Genomic DNA, 14,760 nt, shown 5'->3' with positions numbered 1-14,760 from the left:
ATTTTTCTTTGACACCTGTAATTGTATATACTATGCAATTTTATGCCGGATGGCTGCCTTATGGGAACGCCGATGCTCAATACGGGTGGCCTCTGTTGGTTAAGGTGATAAGTCATTGATAACCGGCCTGATTGGTTGACTAGGAAAACATGTTATTGTTGCCATAGGTCTGATCCGTTTATTATGAGGATTGACATATTGGTTATCAAAAGCATAGGTTAAAATCAACAGGCAGGTAATGGTGGATTGTTATTTCTCTGTATTAAACCGTATGAATAGGTATTTTGTTACACTAAATGTCAAATTAACTTTGTAGGGAATGATTTTGGTGTTTACTGCCTCTGACAACCTAGTGGGAGAAGATCTGCATTGTGATCATTCTTTCTAGAATATCTTCTTAGATGTCTGCCAGGATCTTGTGATAAGAAAAATCATTAAATAATACATGCATCCATATATGGCCATTTAGATACATAGAGGGCCTTTGGGTCCACTCTGTTCCTCCATTCGTCTGAGTGTCATGGATGGAAGCAGAGTATAAATGGCAGTGAGCTGCATAGGGTAATAATTCAGTCCGTATTCGTCTTGGCTCATTTGTCCTCTCTAAATGATGACGTTTTTTGGTTACATGTTTACATCCCCCTGAAAATGAGTGCGCTCAAGTCGCACAACTGGCTGGCGAGTCCTTCTGTTTTAAATTCCCACCTTTTTATAGTTCCCTTTTCATTTCTTTACTTCTTTCTTTATTATTGTAATACTTAAAACGATATTACAGTGCTCCAGGCAGTGCTAATGACTTGTTTGCTTGCCACTGATTTTATCTGCAGTGCACCCCTTGCCACAAGGCCACTTTCTAAAGTAGGAGATTATGGAGTGTTGTCCATAGTGTATCCTGGTTTTGCCATTCCAAAATGGCCAACACGTTGGTTCTGTATGTAGCGGCCATGCTACAACTTTAAAATTGCAATAGACTGTTTACAATACTTTTGCGAGATGAACACCCTCTGCTATGTTTATTTTTGGTATTTCAAACATATGCCCCCGTGTTTAGAAGCCAGCACACTTTCTTTCTTTATTTTTCTTTCTTTCTTCCTCTTTCTTTCTTTCTCATGTTGTTGTGGTTGTGTCTCAAGGTGAATGGAAGGCTGAGTCAGAGGACTGATGAATGGATGCACGCGTGCAGAGATGAGCGAAAGTGCATGTCTGATGACTTATTGAGCGTGTACACCCATTAGTGACACAAAAGATACTCTCATTTATGGGCCACACCTATTGACATTAGCAATGCTTGTTTGTACCCGAGGCTATTAATAAGGGCATGCATTGTTTAGCTGGCATTTTTTCTTTATCTTCGCAGTGCAAGCACTTAACTAAAATCATAGACGATGTTCATCATGTAAACTTTGTAATTTTTTTATGTAGTGCAGCTGGTGATTGCAGAAGTGTTCACATGTGCTGCATCTTTTAGAAAAGCAGAAATGTTGCCTACTTTGCCATCACTGTTTTACACCTACACTGAATGAGTATTTCTTAAATTAGGAAGTCGGTGATATTTAAAGTTAATCACCGTAGATTTTGAGAAAGTCCTTGGCAAACTTTTCAATTTGCCAATATCAAAAAGTTTTGGTAACCACTGTCATCCTGCTCTCCATCCTTCCCAACTAGTTAGAAGCTGCCTACACCTGCAATAAGAATCGGAAAATGTTTCAAAAAACAAAGAGAATGATGTCACTTTAAAGAATTTTGAACCTTTACTGACATAAATATAATCCTAGCAGTGCACATGTGAACCTGACCTCTTACCTTCCTGTCCCCGCCCCTAAATGCAGTTTCCTTACTTTCAAACTGGATAGTGACTATGTAAGTAGCAGAATAGGGTAGATCTGCTTTAGAATATATATGCAATGAATCCTACAGTTGAGTCTATTGCTGGTATCGCATACAAAGACTTAATGTATTTTTCCAATCTTGCAGTCCAGTGAAGCCAGAGTTAACTTTGTGGTACTGAGACCAGCTGGTGCACAGGTTCCTGATGTTACCGAAGATGGCGGCACGTCCAGCAACGGGAGCAGTAGCAGCAGCAGCAATGGAGGAAGCCCCGTTCGTCAGCGGAGGCGGCCAAACCAGAGTACCTACAAACGGAGGTCCACTTACCAGAAGGTGAGGTCTACTGTTTGGTGGAGCTGTACTTCTTTTATTTTTATGCTTCACAGTTTTTGGCTTTAGTCTCCTAATTTGTGCTGTGTCAAAAATGTATAACTACTCTTACACCCTTGTTCTTTTCCATTCTCAACCTTCAGTACCCTGCTGTCTAGTGGAGTTTGTCACAACATTCTGGCTTTAAGTCTTTTTGGTCGTGTCACCAACCAGATGATTGATGCAGATGACCTGCAAAAACTCTGTCTCTCTTGAATGAGTAACTGCAGTCCAAAGCAGGAGGTCACTCTGTGCGCTACCATCAATATAAAGCCCCTTCTGAAATGCCTGGCTTGCATGCAGAGTAAAGGTGAACTGGTTCCCAGACACTGGCTTTTAATTATCCAGATGTAGTCAGGAGGGATGTATATCTTCTACCAGGCTTGGTCTGGGACTCCTTTGCAAGACATTCTACCTGGGACCCCTTGCCTCGACCTGGTGGACAACCTCTCTAGCTCGGTGCAAGTTGAGTGCATAGTCTATTGAATAGCTGTCATGATTCAACTAGGGGATGCTGATGAACCTTTCGCAGCCAGACTCCCTTCTGCTGTGGTGAGTGTTGCACCATCCGGTCGAGCTTAGTCCTTTATCAGGGTGGAGAATTCCTCATCAGTAGTTCACCTTGCGAATTTGCCAGTCCCTCATACTGGTCACAATTTTCAAGGCTTGTTGAGCTACTCTACTTCCAGGGCTTCGGTCAAATGACAAAGTATCAGTTCCTGCATTTCGGGCGAACAAAGCCCATCATCAGGGGAGTTTGCACTGCCATGAGTGAGTTAACGTGATTCCGACGTCTTAGTCGAGGATCGCAAAAGAGTGCAATCCTCGAAATGCATTGGGTCTGCATAAATATGATTTACTTAAGTCTTCAAGACATGAATGAGATGAATTCTGGAATTCATGAGTAATCGTCTGAGAATTGAATAAATTCATATTGAGACCTGATGAACATTTTAACGCCTGATTAATATTGGATTACTCCACTTGGGGACATTTGGCTGTGCATACAGGGGACGCTACCCCTGGAGTGATGCTTTTTTCATTTCCTAGTTACGCTCTTGGATCAGTGAGTGATACACTACTTGTGCACACTAATTTGATTTACTTTTATCAGAAAGTTTGTAATTATTGGACCATTCTGTATGCACCATCTTCCTTGAAAGGCTCAGTTCCCTCCGGTGACTTTGGAGACTTGTATTCTGTGGTACATCGTAGATTCTACTGTGGGCAGTGTCTGTCCTCCCAGCTTGATGTGGCAAATCCTTTTCTTGACTCATCCACCACACCACAATTGAGCAGAATAGTTGAGAAGGGAGGTGACTTTCCATTTGGAAAATGTAAGCCTTGTCAATAGGAAAATCAGAGAACACCTGCATCCCTCAGGGTTTAAGGCATTCCACTTGTCCCTTGCCAAATTACAAGAGGCACAAGAAGCAGCAAATGCACTAGCCCACCTTTCAGGCCAACCAAAATGGTGCCTCTGAGTACGCTTGCTCACTTCCCTCCCTGCTGATCTAGATCTACAAAGAACAGGAGTTTTCATTTGTCTTTGTTAGGACTCTACAATGCTCATACGAAATTAATCAGCACTGGTGGTACATCTCCTAGGTATCCTGTCACTGTAGGTTTCTATTTGCTGGGTAGACTGTCCTGCCCCTTTTGGCCACGCACAGCAGGATAAGGAGAGTGGTATAAGCCTATCCAGCTCCCCTCTAATCAGAGTGCATATTTTACCTCACTGCTGTATTCCATCCCCATCTCTTCCTTGAATGCTAGAGTCCAAAGTGTAAGTACCCTATCCTGCTCCTTCAGTGCCAATGAAGGTCCCACTATCTCTGGTACAACTCCTGCCTATCCATTGCTGGCACCACTAACTGTAGTGCGGTTTCTCAAACCGTATGACAAGCCCTGACTCCATTTCTTCTATTTCTACCAACATTACAGGACCAGTCTTGCTCAAGTCCTGAATCTGATCAAGATACTTCAGCAGGTACCTCATGGATGGTCGGTCCTATAATGGATTTATGCCTATTGCCAAGGAGGACTTGTGCTTGGTTTATACAGACATTGATGCACAGGCTGGTATTTGACACCACAAAGACCTGGACCTGCCTAGAAGCTACCATGCAGTCACAGCTACAGCTTTGGAAAGGTTGTCCATATTCTCCTGCTGCAGTATTAAGGGGTTTAGACTTAAGTGGCCGAAACAGCTTTTCAGCTCAAGCCATTGCTGGCAAAAGAGCCCAGTTTAGATTCCGAAAGATGCCATTATCTAAGCCAACAATCTGTCTGCTCCATAACTGTTGGACTCCCGCCCCCCATTTACCCACCCCCACGTGATGATCCAGTATTTGTCTATTAATACTCCTGCTGAGGCTAGGTCAGAATCCAGAATGGGACATACAGTCCTGGAGTACCTATTGCCATAAGATATGCCCTGTTTTCACTTTCCATGATTCCTTTACATTGCTGGTATTCACAATTCACACATGTTCAACACTTAAATATTTAGTGCTGTAGGAGAAAGCTACTTTCCCATAACTATTCTTCCCCGTAATTGGTATTTTCATAGATTTGATACCCACTCCTCCGTCCATATGAGGCTGTGTTTAATTTAAAATCTGAGGTATGGAGAACCTTGGGGGAAGGTGCACTCCAGGCCTCTCCACTTCATTGGCTGCAGTGCAGACTTAACAATGAGGTGAGTATGCTGTAAAAGGCCATTTTGATAAAAGCATGCGTTTTAGATACAGATATACGTTTAGCATTTTCTAGAGGATCATCTGCCCACTGGTCAGTGTGGAGTAATTCAATCATTCATTCTGTACAAGTTAGTAATGAAGAAGGAAGCAACTACTTCTTTTGAGGATGTTACTTTAGCTAGACATACTAATGAACTAAAGTCCTTGGTCTAAAAATGATTGTAAATTTCAGAGACCAGGGTGTACTGCTGAGTTTCTCCTACATCACTCCTAAAGCATGGAACAACTGCCCACACAACAACAACACTGCCTTTCCGCGTGCTTTCGGCGCGGACGGGCCTACACGACGCTCCAAACTACTTTCATCATCGAACGAAGTCCATTTAAGAGGTGCCCGGTGTGTGCCTCAAAGTACCCACATATCGACGTGCACCCAGTTTATTTATTTATTATTATTTATTTTTTGCACTTATAATGCGCACAGATACCCACAAAGGGTTTCCCGGCGCAAAATAGGAAAGCTGAGAACACAGAAAACACAGAACAGCAGCCCAATTAAGACCACAATTATTTATCAAAAAGCCAGGTCTTTACGCCTTTCTTAAAGCTGGCGAGATTTACCTCCTTACGCAGGGTTAGGGGCAGAGAGTTCCAAAGAACTGGTCCCAGATGGGAAAAAGACTTTCCCCCCATACGGGCCAGTTTAAATCTAGGAACCACAAAGTTAGCTCCATTTGAAGAGCGGAGGTTTCGTTCAGGAACATAGGGCCTAACCAGATTCTGCAGGTACTTTGGTGCGGTCCCTGCCTTGATCTTAAACATATAGGTCAATGCTTTGAACCGGACCCGGTTCTCAACTCTAAGCCAGTGCAGGTCCTTTAGGTGCTTCGAGATCCTAGCTGTCCTAGGGATCTTACATAGCCGCCTGGCAGCGGAATTCTGGACCAGTTGGAGCCGCCTAATCACAGCTAAGTTGGAGCCCAGATACAAGATGTTACCGTAGTCAAGCCTAGATGTAATCAGTGCATTGACTACGGTCTTCTGGGTATCCATAGGCAGCATCCAAATGATCTTCCGCAACCATTTAAGGATGGTGAAGCACATACCAGCTACTTTGTTTACCTGCTGTTTCATCGATAGGGAGTCATCGATGCATACCCCTAAGTTTCTGACTTGAGTGGCCGGGCTGGGAAAAGCACCCAGGGAAGGCGGCCAGTGGGTATCCTGCCATAGATCTCTCTTTTTACCTAGGAGAAGAATCTCCGTCTTCTCCCCATTAAGCTTCAGCTGATTTGTTGACATCCAGCTGAAAACTTCCTGAAGGCCTAATTTCAACGCAGAGGGGGATGAGGGCTTTGAGTTGGTGAGAGAAAAAATAATCTGCGAATCATCCGCATATGTCATAAGTTCAAGGCCTACTCGCTCTGCTAAATCGGCGAGAGGGCGGAGATACAGATTAAAAAATAACGGGCTCAGGATTGAGCCCTGAGGCACGCCATGTGGAGAAAAAAAGGTGTCTGACTGAGCTTGCGAGGACGAGATTTGAAACGTCCGGTTGCTCAAGTAAGACGCGATCCAGTCAAGCGCTTTCCTTCCGACACCATCATCACTCAGCCTAGCAAGTAGTCTGTTGTGTGAGATGGTGTCGAAGGCCGCACTTAGATCAAGTAAGACAAGAGCAACCGTTTGCCCCTCGTCCAAGAGTCCCCTGATCTTCTCGGTGACTCCCAAGAGGGCGGACTCGGTGGAATGGCCCGCCCTAAAACCTGACTGAGAAAAATGGAGAAGGTTATTGTTCTCCGTGTATATTGAGAGTACACCGTGAATATGCTTCTCTAAGATCTTTGAGAATGCAGGTAGCAGGGAAATTGGGCGGTAGTTGGCCAGCACCTCAGGATCAGCCGCCGGCTTTTTTAATAGAGGGCTGACCATGGCATGCTTCCAAGCCGCTGGGACAGTTGCCAGATGAATGGAGGCATTTAATGTCTCAGCAATAGTCCCCAGGGCTGAGTCATCCAGTTGCCTCAGGATATTAATGGGGAGGGGATCACAGGGAGAACCTGATTTGATGGACGTAGCTAGGGATTTCAGAATGTCCAAGGAGATAGGTGGCCAAGAGTCAAGCCGTTGTCCTGTTGGATTTACCAAAGATGGAGACGGGACTTCCCCGTCATCCCTCACCAGAGGATTAATATTGGCAATAATATTATCTATCTTTTCCACAAAATACGTGGCAAGATTTTGACATTTTTGAGGGGTCAAGGGAGGTGCGGCCGCCATAGAATTTGCTCCGGCCAGTTCCTTAACTGTGTTAAAGAGAGTCCGTGCTTTGTTTGCGGCTGTGTTGATAGTCTCAGTTATGTAGCATGCTTTGGCTCTAGTGCAGGCCCTGTGGTAGAGGTTTCTGGCACTACGATATATTTCCTTCTTTGAAGGATCGTAATGTTTGCGCCATTTCCGCTCTAATGCCTTACACTTGGTTTTTTCTAGTTTTAATTCATCGTTGTACCAAGGGGCTGGAGGGCGATGAACGTTACCTCTGCACTTAGTAGCGGGCAAACAGAAATCGACTGCTTTCTCCAGCCAGATATGGGCTTCATGCGCAATCGTTTCCATATCAGTGCCAAAAGTGGGGGGATGAATTTTTAGTGCATTTTGCAACTCGGACAGGTCTAACCTTTTCCAATTTCTCATGAGAATTGGGGGCCGAGCGGAAAGTGGCGGCTTAGAATCAATAAGGGTAATACTAAAAAGAGTTAAAAAATGGTCAGACCAACAGATAGGGTCGGTTTTCAACCATTTTAACTCCTGTATGTTGGATATAATGGGGTCCAACAGGTGGCCAGCTTGGTGAGTAGGACCCAGTGTGCAATAAATGCTTGTCGCCGGACCACGACGAGGCCAAGTGTATGGCCTGCTCAAAGTTCCGGTCGAAGAAGACGCTCAAGCTCCACCGAGCTGGAAGACTGCAGGCCCAGCGATCAGCGCCCCCTCCGACTGACATCTTCGACACGGAGGATGTCGGCGACGACAGTATTCAGGATATCACGGAGTCTAACCCGGCGTCGGAGGTCGGGGAAGACTACGACGTGGAAGACGAGGATTTCGATGAAGTCGTCGAGGAGGTAGGGGACGACGACGGGGCCATTGCCACCGTAGAGGATAGCTCGGAGGAGGAGCTTCCTCACACTGACTCCGGGGCCAGCCACCATTCTAAGGCCCAGGCCGAGGGATCGCCTTCGGGCCTTACCCAAGGTCTTGATTCCCGTCCCACGTCTCCGCCTTCCGGCCCGGCCACGGACATGGATACGGCACCACTTACGGTACAGAAACCGAAAGTGAAACCATCGGTCTCGACGCCAGACGTATCGAAACCGAAAGCGCAAGTCGCACTGGTCGGGTCGAAGGCTTCGGAGACCTCGGCGCCGAAGAGATCCAAGATGGCCGTCGAGCTCAAGCGCCACGCCAAAATGGCCGACCCTAAGACTACGGTGTCGAAGCCAAAGGTGAAAACGTCCGACGCGGCTGCGTCGGCGCCGAAGTTGGTCGACGCACTTAAAAGTCGCATCGATGCCAAGAAGGTCGACGACCATAAGAAGACCACAAAGAAGCGGCAGGACGACCCCAAGTCTATCACTGCCCCGCTTCCAGGCGACAAGGCCATGGGGGCAGCTGCGTCGGCTCCGAAGACTGCGGCCTCGGTCGCCGGCCCAAAATCTGCTTCAGAAGACTCTCTCGAGCCGGTGCGTCCCTCCGCCTCGCTCACTAAAAAGGTCAACGAGTCCCTTCAGCGGATTAGAGAGGGGACCGCGGCAGTCGAGCCGCAGGGCACTGTGCCGCCCAAGCCTCTCCAGAAACCGGCGAAAGAGCCCACGCCGATTCTGTTCACGTTGCCGCCGAAGACGGCGGCGAAGGCTTTCACAGCGAAGCCTAGGGCCGGGGTGCCCTTGAAGTTATCTTCGGCGCCGAAGGCATCGTTGGTGGTTCCAAGCCTGCGCCACCAACCACTAGCAGAAGAAGAGAGTCGAGGTGATCATCGACGCCAACACAGGCAAGCTCTCTCTCCTTAAAAGGAAAATCACCCCTGAACCAGCTTTGGAGCATTTCCAAATCCCACTTAAGAAAAAGATGGACTCTGCTGGTGCCTCTGCCCCTTTGGAGCCTGCATCACCCCAAGGCCATGAACTCTCACCCACTCATTCTAATGTTGAGGAGGGTGATGGTAACGACGAGGATGAGTATGCCTATCCAGTCTACTCAGACCCAGAGGATGTGAATGAGCCTTGGTCGGCTGGTGGCGACCCTGGGGACCCGCATTCAGGACAGGAGCCTCGGCTCTTTTCAGCAAAAACTTCCCCAACTGAGGACTCTGCAGCTTTCAATGCTCTAATCGAAAGAGCGGCAGCCAGCCATGACGTCTATCTCCATGCTGACCCAGTAGACGTCGATTTCCTTTTTGACACCTTTTCAGTCGCAGAAAAAACTGTAAAGACTTTGCCAATGCTAAAAGGGGTGTTGAAACATGCGCCAGAGGTCTTCAAGGAGCCCACCCGAGCAAGAGTTGTCAACCCACGTATTGACAAAGTACAAGGCGGCGCCCACTGATCCAACATACATCAAAGGACAGTTGCCTCTGGATTCCTTGGTTGTCTCCAATGCTCGCAAAAGAGCCACCTCACAGACTACGGGTGATGCTCCTCCCCCAGACAAGGAATCAAAAGTATTTGAGGCTTCGGGGAAGCGTGTTGCTGCGCAGGCAGCCAACATATGGCGCATATCCAACACACAGGCGCTGCTTGCGCGTTACGACAGGGCGCACTACGACACTCTAGAGACGCTTCTACAACACCTGCCAGAGCAATATAAGGAAGCAGCTGAGATGTTGATACAGGAGGGGAAGCTTATCACCAATGCTTCATTTAAGTGCGCTCTGGATGTGGCTGACACCGCCTCGAGAGCGATAAACACTAGCGTTCTACTGCGTAGGCATGCATGGCTCAGAATATCCGGTTTCAAACCGGACATTCAAACTACCATCCTCAACCAAACTGTCAACCCAGACCACCTGTTTGGCCCAGAAGTCGATACCACCCTCGAGAAAATGAAGAAGGACACCGACACTGCTAAGTCTATGGGTGCCTTGCAGTCCCAGCAGTTCCGGGGTGGTTCCTTTCGACGCTCCAATAATAGAGGCACCTCCAGGGGTCAAGCGTCAGTCGACGCAATTCTATAAAAGTAACACCCAAACCTCCTATACCAACAAGGGTCGGGGTGGATACCGTGGCAACAACGTCAAAGGCAGAGGACGTGGTAATAACAGCTCCAGGTCCTCCACCGCCAACAAACAGTGACGCCTTGTCACTGCCCCCCGACCACGCAACACCGGTCGGGGGGAGACTCCAGCAGTTCCTGCCCGTGTGGAAGTCCATCACCACGGACAGGTGGGTCAGATCTCTTATCCAATATGGTTATTGTCTGGAGCTCACATCCACTCCACCCGACATACCCCCAAGGAGCCGTCCTATGTCTGGCGAGCACTTGCACTTGTTGCAGCAGGAAGTCAACGTCATGCTGCAAAAAGGAGCAATAGAGCTCGTGCCCCTGCAAGAAAGAGGTACAGGAGTTTACTCCCTGTACTTTCTGATCCCAAAGAAGGACGGATCCCTCAGGCCCATACTAGACCTCAGACCTCTCAACTTTTACATTGTCAGAGCATTTCCATATGCTCACGCTGCAGCAGGTTCTCCCACTGCTTCAGCAAGGGGACTTCCTAGCAACTCTGGACCTCAAGGATGCGTACTTCCACATTCCACTGCATCCTTCTCACAGACAGTACCTCGGGTTCACCATTCAAAACCAGCACTACCAGTTCAAGGTTTTGCCTTTTGGGGTCACCACAGCACCCAGGGTTTTCACAAAGTGCCTGGCGACGGTGGCGGCGCACCTAAGACGTCAAAACATACACGTCTACCCCTATCTGGACGACTGGCTCATTCAGGCAAAGTCGGCCCAGCTGTGCGCCGCCCACGTGTCCCAAACCATTCACCTTCTAAACGATCTGGGGTTCTCACTGAATTACCCAAAGTCCCATCTCCAGCCCGCTCACATACGGCAGTATCTGGGTTCGACCATAAACACTCTGGCGGCCACAGCACAGCCAAATTCAGTGAGAGTCAACAGCATTCAGTCGCTGATCCAAAAATTCAGACCTCAGCACTCGCTTCCGGCAAGAGTGTTCATGCAGTTGATAGGCATGATGGCCTCCTGCATCTCCATAGTCCCACACGCGAGGCTACATATGCGTCCGCTTCAGGAGTGCTTAGCACGTCAGTGGACTCAGGCTCACGGGCAGTTGACAGACCTAGTGTTGGTGAGCGGTCGGGCATACAACTCTCTGCATTGGTGGAATCCACGGAACCTTTGCAAGGGCCGACCGTTTCAAGAGCCTGTGCCGCAGATTATCCTGACGACGGACGCTTCTCTCCAGGGATGGGGAGCGCATGTACTCCAATACACTGTGCATGGACTATGGACACTACAGCAAAGGAAGATGCACATCCATGTACTAGAACTGATGGCGATCTTCATGGCCTTAAAGGCATTCAAAGTACATCTGTGCAACAAGGTCGTGTTGATCCGGACGGACAACATGACGGCCATGTACTACATTCAGAAACAGGGGGGCACTCACTCTCCGCAGCTGTCTCATCTGGCTCGGAGCATGTGGAAGTGGGCCATTCAGAGGAACATTTTCCTCATGGCAGAGCATCTCCCAGGCAAGGACAATCAAATGGCGGACCTGCTCAGCAGGCACAGCCACCAAATGCACGAGTGGGAGATACATCCATCAGTACTCCAACCGTACTTCCAAAGGTGGGGTCATCCAGAGATAGACCTGTTCGCCACAAGGGAGAACGCAAAATGCCAAAGCTTCGCCGCCAGGTTCCCACACCCTCAGTCGCAGGGCAATGCGATGTGGATGAACTGGTCAGGCAGATTTGCGTACGCTTTTCCCCCAGCACCTCTGATACCGCTGGTGGCGCGCAAGCTCAGGCAGCACTCGATGACTCTCATCCTAGTTGCTCCAACGTGGGCTCGCCAACCATGGTACACCACGTTTCTGGAACTTTCCGTGGTACCGCATCAAAGGCTTCATCTCACACCCAGCCTTCTGACGCAGAGCCATGGCGACATTCAGCACCCAGATCCGCAACAGCTCAACCTGGCGATCTGGCTCCTGAAGTCCTAGAATTTGGCTACCTTAACCTTCCTCCCAATTGCATGGACATCATTCGGAAGGCGAGAAAGCCCACTACTAGAGCATGTTATGCGGCAAAATGGAAGCGGTTTGTCATCTATTGCGCAAACCACAACATTGATCCACTGGATGCTTCCATTCAGAACATCATCTGTTACCTGTTCCATCTATACAAGTGTAATCTGGCATGTACTTCCATTCGCATTCACCTGTCTGCGATGGCCGAATACCTCCAAAATAGGCAGCACCTTTCACTTTTCAAAGTGCCTGCCATCAAGGCATTTCTGGAAGGCCTCAAAAGAGTCCTTCCGCCACGGACTCCACCAGCTCCGGAATGGAACCTCAATGTGGTTCTTACAAGGCTGATGGGTCCTCCCTTTGAGCCACTACATTCTTGCGAACTTCAGTTCTTAACATGGAAAGTGGCTTTCCTGGTAGCAATTACATCGCTACGGAGGGTTAGTGAACTGCAAGCCCTCACAATCCAAGAGCCTTTCTTCCAAGTTTATTCAAACAGAGTAGTGCTCCGCACTAACCCTAAATTTCTACCCAAGGTTGTGTCTCAGTTCCACATCAACCAAACCATTGAGTTGCCGGTGTTCTTTCAAAATCCAGAGTCGCTGGCGGAGCGGATGCTCCACACCCTTGACGTTAAACGGGCCCTTATGTATTACATTGATAGGACCAAGGATTTTAGAAAGACTAAGCAGCTTTTTGTTGCCTTTGCGCCACATCACAAAGGTAACCCTATTTCCAAGGCTGGTATTGCCAGGTGGATCGTGAAATGTATTCAAATCTGCTATGCAAAGGCAAAACGCACTCTCACAATTCCACCGAGAGCCCACTCCACCAGAAAGTTGGGGGCCTCCATGGCTTTCCTTGGAAATATTCCCTTGGAGGACATATGTAGAGCAGCCACATGGTCTACCACACATACATTTACTAAGCATTACTGTGTAGACGTGCACTCCAAACAGCAGGCAGCTGTAGGGCAGGCTGTTCTCAAGACACTTTTCCAAACTGCTGCAGCTGGCACGGGCGGCCGCCGCTAATGGGGGGGGACTGCTATGTATTCTATGCACAGATATGAATTCAGCAGCCCACATGCCTCGAACTGCGAATGCTACTTACCAGTATGCATCTGTTCTTAGCATGTAGGGCTGCTGACATTCATATTGCCCGCCCTCCTCCCCGGCGCCTGTAGCAGCTGCGTGTTCACATTTCATTTCATGGCATGGTCATCATTCACTGAGTTTCACTCCATCTTGGCCACAATGGCTAAAAACAATCTGGGGATGGAGTCGATGCCCATGCGCACTGTAGTCCAGGGGAGGAGCCACCTATCTCGTGATACTTCGAAGACTCTTCCAGGACAACAATGTGCAATCATCCGGACCCAACACTAGGCGGTGATCTATGCACAGATATGAATGTCAGCAGCCCTACATGCCAAGAACAGATGCATACTGGTAAGTAGCATTTGCATTACAGGTTCTCCAAATGTTAATTTCTCGCCCTGTAAAATGTATCACAAGTTCTCAATGGTGGGCAAGCAGGATGTCCGCGTAATGAAATCCAACATTTGTGAGAGATCTTCATCTTTATTCTTCATCCTTCTAAACACACCTTCTCCAAATGCATATATTTTATTATCCTTATAGCACAGTGTAACATGCTGTAGAGCGGAGGTCACCATTTATAACAAAAGTTTCATATAGGGTGGCTTAATACTTGTGCTTTGAGGGCTACATCTGTGAGACATGCCACTATTGTGTTTGCGGGGAGTATTCGTATCCTTCAGAGCACATTTTTTTGCTTGACATGCTGGCATCTAGGTTAGCAACACAACTGAAAAAGGAGTACAGTCCTTCCTAGAAATTGCCAATGCATACTTAATTAAAGCTTGTGAAGTTTGTTATATGATAAACCTGTTTAAAATCGGCCTGGGTCCCAGCAGGTGTGTATGTGATGTCTACATCCTGCAAATTATAATACTTAAAGAAGTCTTGCTGAATGATTAGATGCATAACTGATATTTTGAATGACTGCAAGCCTCATCTGTTTGAATATTTGCTTAGAACCCAGATGGTAAAGGTCAGTATGCTAACTTGTTTGTACTTGTAGCCTTGTGTAGTGCCAATTCTTTATGCATTGAACGTTAATATAGATTTCCTGATCAATGGCTTTACAATATTCAATTCCTATAAAATCTCTAAACCAAGGATTTCGTTTGCCAATATGCAGAAAATCTGCATTGCTTCCTTTTACCTTCTCTTTCCTTCATTTATCCATTTCTACACTTCTGAACTCTGCTGAGTTAATCCTTTAGGGCCCTCCTAGCCCATCACTTACCTAATCTTGCTTAATCTTTCCATCCCTCAGCTAAGCATTGTTGGTCTAGTTTTGCTCTTCCGATACATCAGTGCCTCCACCATTTTGAAATCCTCTTATGTATGAATGGTCACCACCCATTAGCTTTCCAATTCCTGTGCCTTCCCCTCATCTGTTGCTTCCATTTGGTCGAATACTGTGTTTTGGTGTACACAGCCATGAAAGACCGTCTTCAAGCTCTTCTAGATCTTCAAAGTGATATCTGTGCATGAC

At 47.5% G+C, this 14,760-nt stretch overlaps 1 protein-coding gene across 2 annotated transcripts in view; it reads left to right on the top strand.

Moving 5' to 3' along the window:
• LOC147718470 (ligand of Numb protein X 2-like) overlaps positions 1-14,760 on the top strand; it is a 177,704-nt gene that overhangs the window by 137,176 nt on the left and 25,768 nt on the right. For both annotated transcript variants that reach the window (XM_086918393.1, XM_086918394.1), the window contains exon 6: positions 1,975-2,160. In XM_086918393.1, the coding sequence (XP_086774519.1) occupies positions 1,975-2,160 (186 nt within the window). The remainder of the gene's footprint in view (positions 1-1,974; positions 2,161-14,760) is intronic.

This window comes from Lissotriton vulgaris, chromosome 4_1 (genome assembly GCF_964263255.1).
Source record: "Lissotriton vulgaris chromosome 4_1, aLisVul1.2, whole genome shotgun sequence".
In the NCBI taxonomy this organism is placed as follows: domain Eukaryota; kingdom Metazoa; phylum Chordata; class Amphibia; order Caudata; family Salamandridae; genus Lissotriton; species Lissotriton vulgaris.
This window is presented reverse-complemented; position numbering and strand designations above follow the sequence as displayed.